Source organism: Sorex fumeus, unplaced genomic scaffold (genome assembly GCF_029834395.1).
Source record: "Sorex fumeus unplaced genomic scaffold, SorFum_2.1 ptg000051l, whole genome shotgun sequence".
NCBI classification, from domain to species: domain Eukaryota; kingdom Metazoa; phylum Chordata; class Mammalia; order Eulipotyphla; family Soricidae; genus Sorex; species Sorex fumeus.
In genome coordinates, this window is record NW_026606108.1 from 26,521,906 (window position 1) to 26,539,881 (window position 17,976).

The 17,976-nt window shown below is 41.2% G+C and overlaps 1 protein-coding gene across 4 annotated transcripts in view; it reads left to right on the forward strand.

The window, feature by feature from the left end:
* Positions 1 to 17,133, forward strand: part of GRAMD2B (GRAM domain containing 2B) — a 109,815-nt gene extending 92,682 nt beyond the window's left edge. For all 4 annotated transcript variants that reach the window (XM_056124634.1, XM_056124636.1, XM_056124635.1 and 1 more), the window contains 6 exons: positions 124 to 235; positions 1,034 to 1,156; positions 1,686 to 1,773; positions 2,703 to 2,807; positions 13,290 to 13,383; positions 16,720 to 17,133. In XM_056124634.1, the coding sequence (XP_055980609.1) occupies positions 124 to 235; positions 1,034 to 1,156; positions 1,686 to 1,773; positions 2,703 to 2,807; positions 13,290 to 13,383; positions 16,720 to 16,761 (564 nt within the window). In that variant the 3' untranslated portion in view covers positions 16,762 to 17,133. The remainder of the gene's footprint in view (positions 1 to 123; positions 236 to 1,033; positions 1,157 to 1,685; positions 1,774 to 2,702; positions 2,808 to 13,289; positions 13,384 to 16,719) is intronic.
* Positions 17,134 to 17,976: the final 843 nt, after the last annotated feature.

The following is a 17,976-nucleotide window of genomic DNA, read 5'->3' on the forward strand; positions in this document are numbered from 1 at the left end:
TTGGGAAAATCTCAGTCACAGTGGGTAATCCTTCCTTTTCCGTATTTCGTAGGTCAGGCCTGGGGTTACCAAAGGCCTGCCTGTTTCATGTGGGAAAACAGACTCTTCATGCTTTCCCTTCAGGATTTCAACGATGAATTCTCAGACCTGGATGGAGTGGTTCGGCAAAGAAGGAAACACATGGAAGGCTACAGCAGTTCTGGTTCTCAGACCCCAGAATCAGAGAACTCTCGAGGTCTGGGAACATTTCCTCTCTTTCCTAAAATGTACTTCTCCCTGGCGTGTCCTTAATCCCATCTATTAGTAAAAGGATTAGGACGCATGCAAGGCCCAAGGGGATGACCTGGGTTCTGTCCATGGCACCTCTTGAGGATTCAGGGTACAGCCTGGTTGACTGAGTGGCCCCAGGTCCTCTGAGCATCACCTGGCATCACACAAATTAATAAATAAACTTCTATAAATGAAGCTTGCCTTCCTAGTTAACAACTGAGAAGGAAATCTGAAGCAAGCAGTTTGAAAAGAAATGCCTTTGTGGTTAAAAAAAAAAAAAATCCACTGGGGCCAGAGCAATAGTACATCAGGTAGGTCATCTGCCTTAGATGTGGCCTGGGTTCTATCCCCAGCATCCTATAAGGTCTCCCAAGCACCAAGAGTAAGTCCTGAGCATCACCAAGTGTGGCACAGAAACAAAACCCCACCCTCTGCAAAAATAAATAAATATATAAATCAATTCCCTTTATACACACTTAATCTAGGGAGATTGCAAGAAAGAAACATTATTGCTTTCTTATTTCAGCAGTAGTATTTTGCCGAGTGGTCCCCATGAGTTGGAGTAAGGATCGCCTTTTGTCAAAGTCTTTTCTATCAATTACTTGCTTGAGAAATGGATTTCGGTCCCAATCAGCTTCTGAGAAGATCCATTTATATTCTTGGCCATGATACATGGTCAAGGATTCATTTGCTTTGTCAGCGATCCCATGCATTGAGATCCACTGGTGATAAAACATAACCTAGCCCCATTTTCACTTGGTAGATTTCCTTGTGGCCGAATCCCAGGCAGCTTTGAATGTCTCCAAGGGAGAAGTCAAGCCAGCGCGGGTAGATGCCCATGTGAACAGAGTGCCTGAAGGAAAAGCTAAAAGCCTCCCAGCCCATGGTAATCAACAGATTATTAGCTGTGTCAGTTGAGGTGGGGCGGGGGGGGGGGGGGGGTCACATTTCCTTTCCACTCCCTTCCAGTTGTAGACCTTTATGCATTTATTCACTCAACAAACAACACTCAATTCTGTGTTCTCCAGTATGAACTGGAGGGGGGTGGGGGACAGTGCAAAAGGTCTTCATGGCATTTCCCTTCACAATTCCAAGACCAATTCAAAAAAGTGACAGTGAAAAAGCGCAAAGTTAACATCCACACTAGTAATGTGGATGTTATTTTCATCCAGCCAATGTGAAATGTCTCCCTATGTGCAGAGTGAACAAAAGCTATTAAAGAATCATCAATCACCCCAGGGGAAAAAGACAATGCTACCAGCCTTCAGTTAATTATAAAATAGAGTAGTAAAACTCAGAAACCATTCTCTCCCTCACATACCTCCTCCCCCATAGCAATATTGCTAGATGAAGGCAAGGTGTTTTGCACTTTTCAAACTATTGCTTTTTTTTTTTTTTTGCTTTCTACTCAACAGGTCAGCCAGAAACCACAGGGATCCTACACAAAGTAAAACCTCAGAAATGTCTGAGTCTCCATCATATTCTTATATTCTATGCAGTTGTGTAAGTAAATGGCTTTATATAAGTAGTTAAGAAAATAACTCCCAAAGGTACACTCTCTTCTCTCCACATTGCCAAGAGCCCCTAAAACTCTCAGTTGTTCTAATATGACCAAGATCTTTTTGTCTCCTCTTCCCCTGACCCCCATAGATTTCAGTCCTATTTCCATATTCTTCCCCTCATTTAAATAAATAGTGAGAAGGGAAGAAGGGAAAGTAACGTGTGCCAAGTCCAGGAAAGGACTTAGAGTCACCACTACTGGATGGGAAAGTTTTTTTGTGATTTATGAAGCATCTTGGCCCTTGCCCAGAGAGGTCCAGACAATGCTCAGTGTCATTCCCTTTACTGAAAACTTGGGCATTGACTTTTTTTAACTTACTCTTCAGCCTCTAGTTCTGTGACCAGTTGAGCTGAAAAGAGCCTGTCCCAATTCAAGGTTGTACCTCACAATTAAGGGGAATGTCCTCAGTTTATGGATACCAAAGAACAAGAAAAGCTGGCTCTCTCTAACCCAGGGATCCAGGTTCACATCTGCATGTGAATTTACCAAGGTCACCAACTAGTAAATCTACTTGGCTGGCCTTGAGGAAGCCTGTCATTGTGGACAGTATTAGTTGATTGAAGAATGTTGGGCTAAAAGAATTCCAGTCTCTGGAGCTGGAGAAATAATACAGCACACAGTGCTTGCTTTGCACACAGCCAGACTGGGTTTGATCCCCAGCATCCCATATGGTCCCCTAATCATCACCTGGTATGACCTGCCCCCCAAAAAAGATTTTCAGTCTCCTAGTGAGAAGCATCAATCTGTTGAAAAAAATCTTCTCGTAGTCTCTTTGACCAAGTGATTTTGGAGAAATGTCTGTCCTCAGATGTTGTACTAGCAGAGCTTTTTCCATTGACTTACTGAGAATTTCTCTTTTATCCTTTTCCAGTGTCTGTGTACTAATCATCTCGACCTTCTACATGAGATACAGAATTAATACCCTGGAGGACCGGCTGGGGTCACTCACCACCAATGTGGACACCCATCCTAATGAGTAAGATAGTGCTACCATCTGCTGGATACTCAGATGAATACCATGTTTATTTGACCTGGGCATCGATTCTAGCAAACCTAAGGATGCAGTCAGGCTGATAACTGCATTAAGAGTACAGGGGGAGATTAATATATGGAAAGAAGTAGGAAACTCGTAGAAATGAATAATATGACTCTGTATATTCTTGCCCTGGAGACAAGACGAGATAACAGATAATGTAAAACTAAGTTTTTCTCTTAAGGCTCAGTTTTGGTCTCAGTTCATTATTATATATAATATACAAATTTGTCTTTGTAAAATGTCAGTGAGTAAAATGTCAGTGAGTCAAGACATTTATTGAAAAGCAGAAATTCAAATAACTCATGTGTAATTCTTTTCTATGAACTCATCTCTGCAAACCTCTTGACTACTGCAAAGATCCAATTGACTCTGAGTTCTATGTGAAATTGAGTATTTTCCATCCCAGATATTTTTAGATGCCTGGCCTAATTAAATCTATTCAGACATAGGATTATCTTTTTTATCTACTTATATGAAGGGGGAAATGTGCCAAAAATTAAATTATTCCATGTTAGAATGCATACTTTTACCCATTTTGGATTTTTTTTAAGTATACAAGTCTGGTTTCATCAGCTTCCATAGATACAAGACTTAATATCTACCCTCAACAATATTCAAATGGGCATTTTCAGTCACTGTGCTGTACTTTACAAACCTTTTCCTTCCCTTCACCCCTATGGCTTATTTATAACTGGAAATTTGTTCTTTTTAAGATCCCACATATAAATGATATCCTATGGAATTTGTACTTTACTTACCATAATCCCTTTAATGCCAACCACATTGTCCAGATGCCAATGTTTTGTTCTTTATAGCTTATTTATCAGTCGACATGAAAGTTGTTTTCAAATCTTGACTATTACAAATCATGCTGCAGTGAATCTGTGTTAATGAAATAACATATATGAAGTGAATTGCTAGATCATGTGAAATTTTACTTCCTATAAAGCATATACTCTCTAATCATAATAAAAGCATTAAACTGTAAAAAAGTCTAAGTATGCCAATAATTTTGTAGTATTTTTCTAGTACTTAGAAATTCACAATATGAAATACATACATGTATTTTCTGTATGGGCCACTCCTGGTAGGTGAGATTGACCCTTATGCACTCTGCTTGAGCACTCTACTTGAACTGTGTCCCCAGGCTAAAATGCTTAATTGAGAAATTCTCACACCCAGAAATCCAATGTCTTCTGATTAGAACATATAGTCTTTTTGAGTAAGGTGATTATGGTCAGTATGTACTTCCTGCCATTTTGGTCACAGCTTTCTGCCTGTGACTGTCTTCTTTAGAAGGGATGCTTAAATTCATTTAGCCTCTATACCTACAATTGGTGTCTGCCCTCTGATTACCATAAAGTTAATAGAAACCCACCTGTATTCTTAACAATTTAATATCTAGAACTACTATGAGAGTTATTTTTACTACTTGCCTTTATCTTAGTCATTTGCCTACCTTTACATCCTTATTCTGAATTTGCCCTTTAACCTTCATACTAACCTCAAATGATTATTCATCTCCTTAAAGGTAAAAATTTGCCTTTATCAGTGAAGTGGACACTTTCATATATTTTCTTATTACTAATTAACTGGTGGAACTGGAGAGAAGTACCTCTAGTTACGGCGCCCATGCGGTAATGTCTCAGTCATGGCAAATACAGAAGAGAAAAGAATAGAAAACCTAGTTGAAGAAACACTAAAATTTCCAAACCAGGAAAGGTAGAAGGAATAAGACCTCTGTCCCAGGAAGCCCAAAACTCCAAGTAAGTTCAAAAGAGATGTTTAAAACTAGAAAGAGAAAATCAACTTGCTGTTTACCAAGGACTGCTCCCACCTCCATAAGAAAAATCAGTGGATTTCTTACCAGAAGAGAATAGCACTTGATATCATGGAAATTAAAACATTCTAACCATAAATAATCCTTCAACCAGCAATGCTCTCAATTAGAATTGGAGAAACGAAAGAATACCCCACACAAGCTAAAGGAATTCTCACTATCAAACCAGCCTTTTACTAAATGTTAAACAGGGCTGGAGAGATAGTACATGATTAAGGTACTTACCTTGCATGCAAATGATCCTGGTTGGTCCCCTGAGTATGCTGGGTGTGGCCCAAAGCTCCTACAAGTATCAGGAAAATATAGCTTTTTTAAAAAATTGGGGCTGGAGCGATAGCACAGTGGGTAGGGTATTTGCCTTGCACGCGGCCAACCCGGGTTCAATTCCCAGCATCCCATATGGTCCCCTGAGCACTTCCAGGAATAATTCCTGAGTGCAGAGCCAGGAGTGACCCCTAAGCATTGCTAGGTATGACCCAAAAAGAAAAAAAAATTAACTACAAAAACCTCACGGAAAAACCTACAGTATATTCTTTTCCTTTTATCTTTTGTGTAATAATAAACTTATCAAACTGCAGAAGGAACAGAGAGGGAAACAAGATAGAAAGGAGGACAAAATGCCAATACTAAGCTTAAGTGTAGAGTGGTTAGACAGACTTAAAAAATAACTCATCCAGGGTCCAGAAAGATAGTACAGTGGGTGGGGCATTTACAGTGCAAAGAGCTGAGGAAATGAATCTGGGCTCAGTTCCCAGAACCATATATGTCCCCTGAGTATAGCCAGGTATTGCCTCCAGGAATACCAATATAGGAATAGCTAAAAATACAGAGTAATGTTAATAGTTATTTTTAAATGTTAAAGGAATGATATACATCAGTACAATAACAGATTTATCCTCTAATTTTATTTATCCTCCACTTTTCTGTCTGGACAGATCCAGACAGAAAATCAAGGAAATATTAGCTTAAATAATTAATTAGAGCAAACCGTGTATTCAGAAGAGTCCCTCCAAAAGCAGAAGAATACATATTCCTCTATTGTACAGGAATATTCTCCGGGATGAATCACTTTTTTGTTGTTTTTGTTGTTTTTGTTTTGTTTTGCTTTTTGGGTCACACCTGGCGATGCATAGGGGTTACTCCTGGCTCTGCACTCAGGAATTTTCCCTGGCGGTGCTCAGGGGACCAAATGGGATTCTGGGAATCAAACCCAGGTCAGCCACGTGGAAGGCAAACGCCCTACCCACTGTGCTATCGCTCCAGCCCCCTCCAGGATGAATCACTTTTAAGGCTACAAAAGAGTTTTCAAATTCAGAAAGATTGAAATCACACCAACCAGATTGGAATGAGCTACAATTTCAGTAGAAAAAACTGGGGGACATTTCTTAAAACACAGCACCAAGGTTAAAAAAATGTACTTGACAAAACAACATCGTTTCATCATAACCCTCAATAAAATGGATAAAAAAGGAATGTACCTGAATTGAATGCAGGCCATCTAGAATAAATGTAGAGCCAGCATCATACTCAGTGGTGACAAGCAAAGCCTTTTCTCTAAGATCAGGAACAAGGGTATTCATTCACAATTATTCATGCCAGTGATAAAGTCCTTGAATAATTAAACAGGATATAAAAGGCATCCAAACTGGAAAGGAATAAAATTATTCTCTTGCAGATTTTATTATATACACAAAAATCACTCTTTAGTGAAGTCACAAGGATAATAATGTGGAAATCAAAGAACTTCTTTTTTTATTAGTGAAACACCATGAGATAAAGTTACAGACTTACAAATTTTTATGCTTGGGTTTCAGTTATACAATGATCAAGTACCCATCCCTCCACCAGTGCCCATTTTCCTCAGATTTCCCAACATTATATCAATCTATAAAATAATATCATTATATCATGGTTCTGAAATTGAACAGAATTGAGGCTGGGAAATAAATTTCACACACATATTGACAATCCATTTTCAACAAAGGGGTCAAAAGTCTACACTAGAGTGAGGAATGTCTGAGAAAACTGGACAGCCACATGCAAAAATGTGAAACTAGACCACTGTCTTATACAGATGTAAATCCAAAATGGATTAAAGACTTGAGTAAAAGGTCTGAAAAAAAAAAACAAGCAATGTGCTGGGCATTAGCCTTAGAGATGTGGGTGGGAACCTGACTCCCAAGCAAGGAAGCAAAAATAAACAAATGGGACAACACCAGACTCAAAAGCTTCTGCACTCTGAAAGGCACTGGCGTCAAAACAAGGACACTTCTGAATAAGTAAAGGTATTTGCACAGTGTATATTCAACAAGGGGTTGAATATTCATGTCCAAATTAAAAAATGAATTCTCAACAACCAAAAAAACTATCAAATAGGCAGGGGATTTGAGTAGACACTTTTCCAAAAACAACGTGCAGATGGAAAAAAAAATTCATCTCACTATTGGAGAAATGCAAAATAATGAGTTATTACTTCACACCTGTAAGAATGGCATTCACCCAAAAGACAAAGAACAAGTGCTGTTAAGGAAGTGGAGAGAAGGGAACCCTTGTCCACTGCTGGTGGGAGTGTCAAGTGTTATGGTCATTAGAGAGAGAAGTTTGGATAAAAGAAGAGAGAGGAAGAGAAAAGAAAAAGAAAATGTAATCTAGTTATCCACCTTTTGTAAGTGTATACATGAAGAATGCAGAGACATTCATTTGAACAAGCACCCCGCCATGCTTACTACAGTCTGGGGTACCTCTCAGGTCTGGAACTCTAAACAATTCCTGGTAGTGCATGATTCCCTGAGCACCAGAAAAGTGTGGACAGAAAGAAAGTAAAAACAGGTAACAAAGGAGTAGACTAGACAAACAAAAATGAGTTTGAGACTAGAAGGGAAAATTAGTAGTTACCAAAAGGGAAGGAGCATGAATGTGCCAATCAGGTAGAGGATCCATCATCTGAAAGAGGGAATTAAGATTGTGGCAAATGTTAATGTGGATGTACGGACACTTATTTTACTGACTCTAACACCTGAAGCTAAGTTAGATGGCAGGATCAAAGTCAATAAAATTTTACCTCAACAAAATAGTTTTAGGGGGAGTCTATCCCAAAGTAATAGAGGTCATTTGTAACAAGTTCACATCTAACATCATAATCAGTGGTGAAAAACTCAAAGCCTTTAAGCCCCAGCTTCCTTTTTTTGTTTGTTTGTCTGTTTTTTGTTTTTGAGTCACATCCGGTTGTGCTCAGGGATCACTCCTGGTGGACTCACAGGACCATATGGAGTCTTTGGACCATATGCTGGGGACTGAATCAGATCAAGACCCAAGGCAGGCACTTTACCTACTACAATATCACTCTGTTCCTTAAGCCCCAGCTCCTTAAAGCTCTGGGTAACCGAATGTAAGAGATGGGAAATGTTTGACAACAGTAAAAGGTTTCCAAATGCACAAACCTAAAATGATTTCAAAATAAGAAGGGAGAATAGTACAGTAAATACTTGCCTAACATGTAACAGACCCAGGTTCAATCCCTGGCACCACATGCAGTTCTTTGAACCTTGCCCAGAGTGATCCCTAAACACAACTGAGTGTGGCCCAAAGACAAAATAAATATTAACTTCACAGTGAATCAGTTGTTTCACCCATGTTGCATTTATCAGGCAAAATTGGATTGTGGGTGGAAAAAGTTTAAAAAGTACTACTCTAAGATGAGGAACAAGCAAAGGGTGAATAAACAAGATTGGCAAACTCTTAGTTAGACTCACAAGAAAAAAGAGAATCCAAATAAATAGGATCAAAGAGAAAAAGAGAGAAATGAGCATAAGAGGTTGTATGATTAATTTTCCCACTGAGCTGGAGAACTTACAAGAAATGGATCAATTCTTAGTATCGTACCACCTCCAAGACTAAATTAGGGGTGAGTAAAAAATCTGAACATACCAATCACAAGTAAGGAAATGAAAACAGTAATGGCACATTCATTCCCCAAGTACAAAAGTTCAGGTCTAGAAAGGTTCACTAGTGAGTTCTACCAAACCTTTATTTTAAAACTATTAACTGTGCTTTTCAAGCTTTTCCAAAACATTGAACAAACAGGAAGCCTTTCAAACAGGATGCTATAACGCCAGCATTACCCAAATACCAAATGCAGAGAAATTACTAAAAAAAAAGAACTGTAGGCTGATATCTCTGATGAACATCAATGCAAATATCTGCAACAAAGTCTTAGTGGGTCAAATCAAAAAGTATTTTAAGGATCATCTATCATGATCAAGGAGGATTCATTTCAGGGATACAAGGATGGCTTAATATACACAAATCAATTTATGTGATATACCATGTAAATAAAAAGATCAAAATCATGAGTAGTAGATGCAAAGAAAGCTTTTGACAAGATCTGACAATCATTCGTGCTAAAAAACAAAATAAGGATAGAGGAATGTACCTCAAGATAGTAATGGTACTGTAAAGAAACCCACAGCCAGCATCACACTCAAGGGTAAAAAAACTGAAAGCCTTCCTTCTGATAAGGCACAATACAAAGATGTCCCTCTGTCCACTATTATCCAATATAGTCTTAGAAGTCCTTACCACAGCAATTAAGCAAAGAAAGAAAATAAACTAATCCAAATATTAAAGTGTCATAATTTGCAGATGATATATGATAATATACATAGAAGACCCTAATGACTTTACTATAAATACTCTTGACAAATGGGCTGGAGCAATAGGACAGCATGTATGGCATTTGCTTTGCACGCGGCCGACCTGGCCAACCCGTGTTCAATTCCTCTGCCCCTCTCGGAGAGCCCGGCAAGCTACCAAGAGTATCTCACCCACACAGCAAAGCCTGGCAAGCTACCTGTGACGTATTCGATATGCCAAGCACAGTAACAAGAAGTCTCACATTAGAGATGTTACTGAGCCCACTCGACCAAATCAATGAAGAACAGGAGGACAGTGCTACAGTGCAATGCTACTCTGACAAATAAATACACCAGAAAGGTGACAAAAGCAATACACAAAATTTTGTTGCATTTCTAGATGCAAACAACAAGCTAGAAGTTATAAAAAAAAATGTTTAAGATGTGTCCAAAATCAAATGCCTAGGCTAGGAATCACCTTAAAGAATATGAAAGATTTACCTGTCAAAAACTCTGTCACTATGGAAATAGAAGAACACACTGCAAAAATGGTAAATATTTTTACATGTTCAGGGATAGAAAGAATCATCATTGTCAAATGACTATCCTACCTAAAGCGTTATACTGATCCCATGAAATTGCCTTAAAAATTCTGATGACATTCTTTAAGGACTTAGAATAAATGCCACTAAAATTTGTGTGTAATAGTAAAACTCCTCAAATAACCAATGCAATTCTCAGAATAAAAATATGGGAACTGGAGAGGAAAAAAAAAACTGTGGGGAGGGCTTGGAAAAGTAAGATAGGGAGTAAAGTTCTTGCCTTGGATGTGACTGAACCCATTTGATTCCTGGTCACACATGCCAGGCGTGACTCCTGGGTACCATTGGATGTGACCCAAGCCCACCTCCCCACCAAAGTGCAAAGTATTTAACTCCATGACTGTACTATAAAGCTGTTAAAATCAAAATAGTGTGCTATAGCCTTTCATGCTGTCTCCCTGGCCCTGAAAAATACTGTTTTGATGTGGAATCTAAACAGTAGACAAAACTCAGATACAGAAAACAACTATGGTAACTTCTGGAGGAGAGGAGGCTCTCGTGGATGAAAGGGTTAAAGGTTAAAGAGGCACAGATTTATTGTTCTGCATCAGAGGGAGTCATTATATTCACATTGTGTACAGATGTCAAATCATGATAGTGACATTGCATTTATGAAACATTAACATTATCGTAAGTCATGGTGCCTTGATTTTTTTAAAGTCAGATCATTAGTTAAAACTAATTTATGTTGCATTATCATTTATACTTCAGTGATAAGAAATTAGCAATGCCCTTTTAAGCAAAAATTGGGGTCCTGGAAAAGTGTGTAAACTTCCTGGGAGATGCAGCAAGATTGAGGGTGCATCAAATATGTGTGAGAGGAAGAATGCAAACATGAGATTTTAGTGCAGGGGTAGGGGGAATCCCCTAGACTAGTGACTGCAGCCCTACTCTACCTGCAATACCAGTACTGGTCCCTGGACCAGAGATTGAAAACCATTACCCTAGGCTGCAGCTGCAAAACCCAGGCTCTGTTCTGAGAGAAAGTGGTGCTGCAGAGACCAGAGCAATAGTACAGCAGGTAGGGCATTTGCCTTGCAAATGGCCGACCTGAGTTCAATCCCCAGCATCCCATATGGTCCCCCACACAATGCCAGGAGTAATTTCTGAGTGCAGAGCCAAGAGTAATCCCTGAGCATCGCTGAGTATGACACAAAAAGAGAAAGAAAATGGAGCTGTGATTCTGCAAGGTCCATCCTCACTGTCACCCCAATCAATTTGGGGTGGCAGCTGAGGATTTGCAGTTGTGTTTAGGTTCCCAGGTGATATGGATAACCAGGGGTCATCACTTTGAGAATTAGGTGCCACATTTTCATCATGCTCTAACCTAATTTCACCTAAGAGTCTGGTTCTGTGACTCATGCAGATGCTGATACACAGGGTGTTTTTTCACATAAATGCACATCTCAGTTGATAACAAAAGCCTTATTAATGGAAACAGATGTATATGCATACTCTGTCCTTGCTTTCACCTCTCATTGAGAATGTTATATTACACTAGGAGGTGACCAGATGGTTGCTATTTGTTCAGTATTATAAAAGTGGCTGATTTACTAGGGAAATGTACTTTATATCCTATTATTGCTTAATGAACAAGGTGATAAGAGGGAGAAATTCCACTCTTAGAAGATAAATGGAATATTTATTTTGATAATCGACCCAGGAGAGAGTACAGTCTGAAATGGAATCCTTTAAAAAAAAAATGACAAAGCTCAAAGATGACATGAGGTCAGGAAAACACCCATTACCAGAAGATCTATTAATAAAGCATACATAGGAGTAAGAGTGGGTCAGTTGCTTGTCTTGCATGCAGCCAACCCTGGATCCATCCCCTGCACCATATATGGTCGCTTGAACCCCACCAGGAGAGATCTCTGAGCATAGCCAGGTGTGGCCACAAATAAAAATAAATAGACTTAGGGTTTGAATGTAGCTCAACAACAATTGCCTTATGTGTATGAGACCCTGTTTTAATCCCTGCCACATGGCCCCCTAAGAACCCACAGCAATAAAAAAGAAAAAAGTAAAAATACATAAAATACATTTACAGGACTTGACGTTCTGAGATATAAGTCATCCTGGAAAGCCCACCCTGCCACCCAAGAAGGAAAAGGCACACTGACCTGACAATCACTCTTTAGTTGCAGCTGATTCTTTTAAATCCATGTGTTGTACCAGCTTTATTAATACATTCTCAGCCTACAGGCTATCAGAATTTCACACTGATAAACCAGTTCTTTGGGTCTCAGATTTCTCATCTAGAAATGGAAATATTTTGATTCCACTTCCTTTTTAAGGGATTTTGAGTTTTGATAGTACAGATCAAGGCTAGGGAAAGAATTTAGTTTTGGTAAATGGAAAAACTGATGTTGATAGCCATTAGCAGCTTACCAAGTTTCTGTATCTAAAAAAGTTGTTAACCAACTACTCGATAGATTAATTTACATCCAATTCACAGAGATAAGATACAGACAGGCCATGGTTTTTAGTCTTAATATGAAGACCTGGCAAATGACTTTAGATCAGCTCTCCAAGAAAATGTACATCCTCCCCTCTTCTATAGTTTCAGCTGACATAAATAAAATCCAGTGGCCTTAGGCCTTGGCCTGGAGCCCTGTATAGGTGGAATCAGACCATAAATCAGAGGCAGAAAACTTTTTTATGCCAAGGGCCATTGAATATTTATAATGTCATTCACAGGCCACACAATCCAAGTCCACAGTCCACAGACAGCTGGCGAGAAACATCATCATATACTAAGCCAGATCCCAGGATTTCACATACAGGATATTCCCCACCTCTGCAAATGACTAAAAGAACAGAATATTTTTTTTTGCATTTATATTACAGTACATTAATGCTTACATTTTCTGATAGAGGTAGTTCTACTTGTGTGGCACTTCTTAAGATACTCACATTTCAATTGATGTTTTAAAAGGACATTCCTCAACATTCCAAAAGCTTCACTGAAAACTGAGAATCACCATCATTCTTACAAATCTCTGTTGGGGGGCGGGGTGGGGGTGCGGGTAGAGGGTGTCAGAGGCTACCATACTAAATGGTGTCAGAGAGAAACTGCATGCTTCAGAAGAACTGTCTGGGTTTTGCCAGGATGCCAAGGCAGCCACTGACCTCTACCGTGACATTTCCAGCTAAGCTGGTGAGAAGTGGTGATCTAACCAATTATGCAATTGTGGGTTACCGCAGGGCCTTTCTGATGTTCACAAGTTAGATGCTCGCTCTCTTCTCTGGTGGCCATTTCTTTGTTTAAAATGAATTTAAAGCATGTGCAGTCGGCTTCTGTCTTTGCCGTTCCTGCCCACGATCATTTTTCTCTTTGTTCTTACAGACAGACAGCACCATCCGGCCTGGGGTCACAAGTTCAATTAAATGTGGAGGTCCTCTGCCAAGAGCTTACAGCTAACATAATGAAATTAGAAAAGGTGACTGATTTCTTTCCTGTGTCGGGCGCCAATGTGTCATGCCACTGATTGCCACAGCTCAGGGCCACCAGCATGGGTGTACAAGAAAACCTCACTGATCACACCCAGTTTGCAGGTCCCATACTCAGCAATGGGAAAATTCACTTCCACACAGAAGACGGGCTTTAAAGCCAGAGAGATACTACAGAGGGAAGGCATCTGCCTTGTATGTGGCCCGACTTGGATTCAATCCCCAGCATAACATACAGTCCCCCTAAAGCACCTCCAGGAGTGATCCCTGAGCACAGAATTGGGATTAAGGCACAGGTGGGTGAGGCCCCAAAAGAAGGAAGAAAGAAAGGAATGAAGGAAAAGAGAGAGAGGGGGAGGGAGTGAGGGAGGAAGGGAGGGAGGGAGGGAGGGAGGGAGGGAGGGAGGGAGGGAAGGAAACAAAAAGAGAAAGAGAAAGAGCAAGAGAAAGGGAAAGAGAATGAACAAAAGAAAGAACAAAAGAAAGTGAAAGAGAGTGAAAGAAAGAAAAAGAAAAGAAAGAAAGAAGAAAGAAAGAAAGAAAGAAAGAAAGAAAGAAAGAAAGAAAGAAAGAAAGAAAGGTTTTAGCCTTCTTACTGGTCTTTTGGTTTTCCTCTTTGGTTCAGAATTTGTCTCTAGGGTTGTATGCGACCACCAACACAGAGTCCTTGCAGGGATAGTGTCCGTGTCCCTCCCTGGCTCTTACACAGTACTGCATCCCATCCCTGTGGCAGTCCTGGAGACATGTGCCCAAATTCCTATCTGTTAGACTTGCTAAGGGAGAAGCGCCTAGTGAGCTGGCAGCACACGGGGCAGTGAACCATGTCCGCCCGACGTGGCTCTGTGCTCTGGTCACCTCTCCTCAGAATCTAATCTGCTGATAAGGCCACAGAGCTTCCTTTCCCTCCTCAGCACCTTCCCACGGGAAGCTCTAGGGCAAGCCCATGCTTAAGTATTCCACAGCAGAGGAACGTGACCAGGCAAAGGCTGGCCCACCAGAAACATGGCAAAGTGAAGCCCAATAAGCATGTCTATCACTTGCCATTTGATCATTCATTTTCATCCTAGCTTAGAGTTAGGTTTTTCCACTAAAACTGTGACCACGAATGCCCAGTATTTGGTGGTATTCTGTGAGTGTGGGATTATGCTTACTTGGAAGACATGTGAAACAAACCAGTACAATATTCTGTTTCGCATTAATAACTTATCTAGCGCTTAACTACTGAAGGAAGACAGAGCCAAGAGAGCTTCTGTTTCTAAACCAAGGCATGACAGATGATCCTAGGCTAGCAGCATACACCTAGGAGCAAACTCAGCAATTTTCTCTTTTAAACTCACAAGCTGGTCTTCAATAGGAAGCTTGGCACTGGGGCAGGAGGTGGGGGGGTTGTAATTTAGGGGAGGGAACACTAGGACAATGGGGGGGAGGGGAAAAAAGTGCCTGCCACAGAGGGGCAGGTTGGGGAGTGGGAGAGACACTGGGGACATTGGGTACTGGTGAAGGGATTGCTGTTGAAACAGTATACTACTGAAACTCAATCACAAATACCATTGTAACTTTGTAATTCATGGTGATTAAATTATTTTTAAAAGAGGGGACCAAAATTAAGAAATATGGGTAGTCGGTGTGACCCCTGTAGCCCCCAAAGCACTACTCAGGCCATATAACCCTGCATGGCCCAGGTGAGCCCTCACCAGGCAACCACCTGACCTGGTATATATTTTTTTGGCTTTTTTTGGATCACACCCGGTGATATTAAGGAGTTACTCCTGGCTCTACACTCAGGAATCACTCCTGGCGGTGCTCGGGGGACCATATGGGGTGCCAGGGATTGAACCCAGGTCGGCCGCGTGCAAGGCAAATACCTATTTGCTGTAGTATCGCTCTGGCCCTTACCTGACCCAGTATTGATGGGAATGTCCCCCTGCCCCACCAAAGGAGATTAAAAATAGAGAAATACAGGGTATCAATCAGAATTTGTTTCTTTTCTAAAATATAGTTTTTGAGGACTAAAGATACATTTTTTGGTGCTGGCGACTAATGTCAAGCCTCATCTGTGCAAAATCCATACAAAACATGTACAACTGCTGAGGAAACCCCACCCACAGCCCTCTCCCCCAGCCCTGTCTGCTTGCAATAAAGTAATTGCGGATCTTTGGCTTCCAGGCTTACCAAGAACAGGGGTTGGAGACTTGTACTTCTAATTCCTTCTGATATACAAATGGTTTCCTTTGGCCCAGAGGGCACTGAATCCCCCACACCTCCTTCCTCTCCTCTCCTGCAGGCTTTGGCCAGGACACCAAATTCTCTGATAAGATGGGACATGACATTGGGACAGAAAAATAGAGGTGCTTGCTCCCCCCAGGCAGGGAGCAGGCCTGGGCTGAAGCAAGGCAGGTTTTGACTGGAGTCCAGCCACTGGGCTCATAGGCCAGAGCACCCTCCAAAACCACCTTGTTCCAAAACTGCGGGAGGGAACAGTGGATCTGGGGCCAGCATGCATATTCCAAAGTTCCTGAGTGTCATAGATTGTACGCAGCTGCTTCAGGAGCGCTTAGTATGAATCCTGTGTTGGGGGGGGGGGGGGGGGGGGAGAGGTGTGTGTGTGTGTGTGTGTGTGTGTGTGTGTTGACTGCTCTAGCATCTTCCTAGAGGCCCTTGGACAAATGCACAGCCCGGAGGTGATGCAACAGGTCCAGACCAGAGCCTTCCCCACAACATACAGGCGGATGCATTTCACCTGGTAGATGTACTAAGTGCTGTATTCTTAAAGTCACTAAGAGGTTAAGAAAATTCCAAGAGAGGGCCTGGCAAGAGAACTCAGTGGGCAGGGCACTTACCTTGCACATGGCTGACCCAAGTTCGATCCCCATTACCCCATATGGTTGGGCCCCTGAGGTCTGCCAAGAGTAATTCCTGAGTGCAGAGCCTGGAATTACCCCTGAGCACAGCTGGTGTGGTTCTAAAATCAAACACACAAAAAAGAAAAAAATCCCAAGAGGGTCAGAGCTAAGATGAGGGTTAAGGCACAGGCCTTGATCCCATGCACCACCTGTGGTCCCCCAAGTACCATCAGGAGTTATCCTTGAGCACAGAGCCAGGAGGAAGCCCTAAGCACACTGGATATGGCCCCAAAACAAAAACTAAAATGGATTTTTTTCAAACAATTTGAGTCATAGATATTTATGTATAATCACCTCATCTACATTTAACCTATGAAAATTTTTTGTCAAGTTAGAATAATTACCAGCATTTAGCCACAGCAATTAGGCTGCCCTTTCTGTACTTCATCCTGTTTCACACTAGGAACTTCTTTTTATTTCCAGATACAAAACAACTTACAAAAGCTACTTGAGAATGGTGACTGACCAACCCGAGGACCTGGGCCTCCCAGAAACCTCAGGCTTCCCTTAGAAGACAATGCTCCCGACCGGGCCTAGGAAAGTGGAAAGTGCTCCCTGCTGGCGGAGGAGCAAGTGAGCGAGCAGACGGGCAGCTGGACAGGGGCACATGTGCACCAAGGAGGTGTCCGCTCAGGCAAGGGGTGGGGGGAGCTTCAGTTCTTGTGCAATAAAAGTTGACCTTGGCTCTGAGTTTTCCCAGCTGCTGCCTACAGCACATTAACCTCTCTGGGAGGTCTCAGAAAGGGGCAGGGGTGCCTCTCAAATGGTGGTGGTGACAGTCAGCCAACACTCCACTCCCTGCTCCTCATTCCCCCATACCCCCCCAAAAAAACAAAACCCAGTCTCTTCTCTTCTGTCACTGCTTTCATCATCTTTCAAAGTAAAGGCTCCATCACATGCAAACATACTTCAAGCTGCCCCAGAGGCACTCGTCCTGGCTGCCAAAAGCTGGCAGCTCCAACGGACAGACTCACTTCCAACCATTCCCCCAATCCCAACCTTCTTCCCTGCTGCTGTGATGTTCTCCTCGGGCCTTCTTGCATGTGTGAACTCTCAAGATTAACCTCTCCCATCCCATCCATACTTTCCTCTTTTTTTTTGTTTCTCTAACATAATCGGGCTGAGTCTCACCTAACCCAGGTCAAGAATCCTGAAGTGCTCAGTTAAACTTTGAAACCCAAACTAATCTTAAAGCCAAAAACAGCACAATGATTGGATAGAAGATGAAAAACACCAAATTGTTTTAAGATCATAGATGGAGGATATTTGGAATTTAACAGGATGGCTGAACTCAAAGCTGAAAATCCATTTGAGATAGCAATAATAACATGCTCTTATTTTTCACTAAAATGAATTACTGGTGGTTTGCTAACTCTTACTTTCCAAAAGGGTTGACTGGGTTTTTATTAGTGACTCTCTAGGTACCAAAAGATTTGTAAGTATAAGAGATACTCTGTTCCTATCTGCAATGCATTTTATAATCATTTCTATGAAATGTATTTTATTCAATCAAATAAGCTAATAAGTGAATTGGTGATGTCATTTGTATTTGTTAGCCTTCTGGACAAGAACTGTGCCTGGTGCACCCTTTGCTTTTAATAAATACCCATTGGTTAAAAGGCGCTGCTAACACTTGTGTTGTTGCTTCATAACTACTTATAAGACTACAGTCTTCTTAAC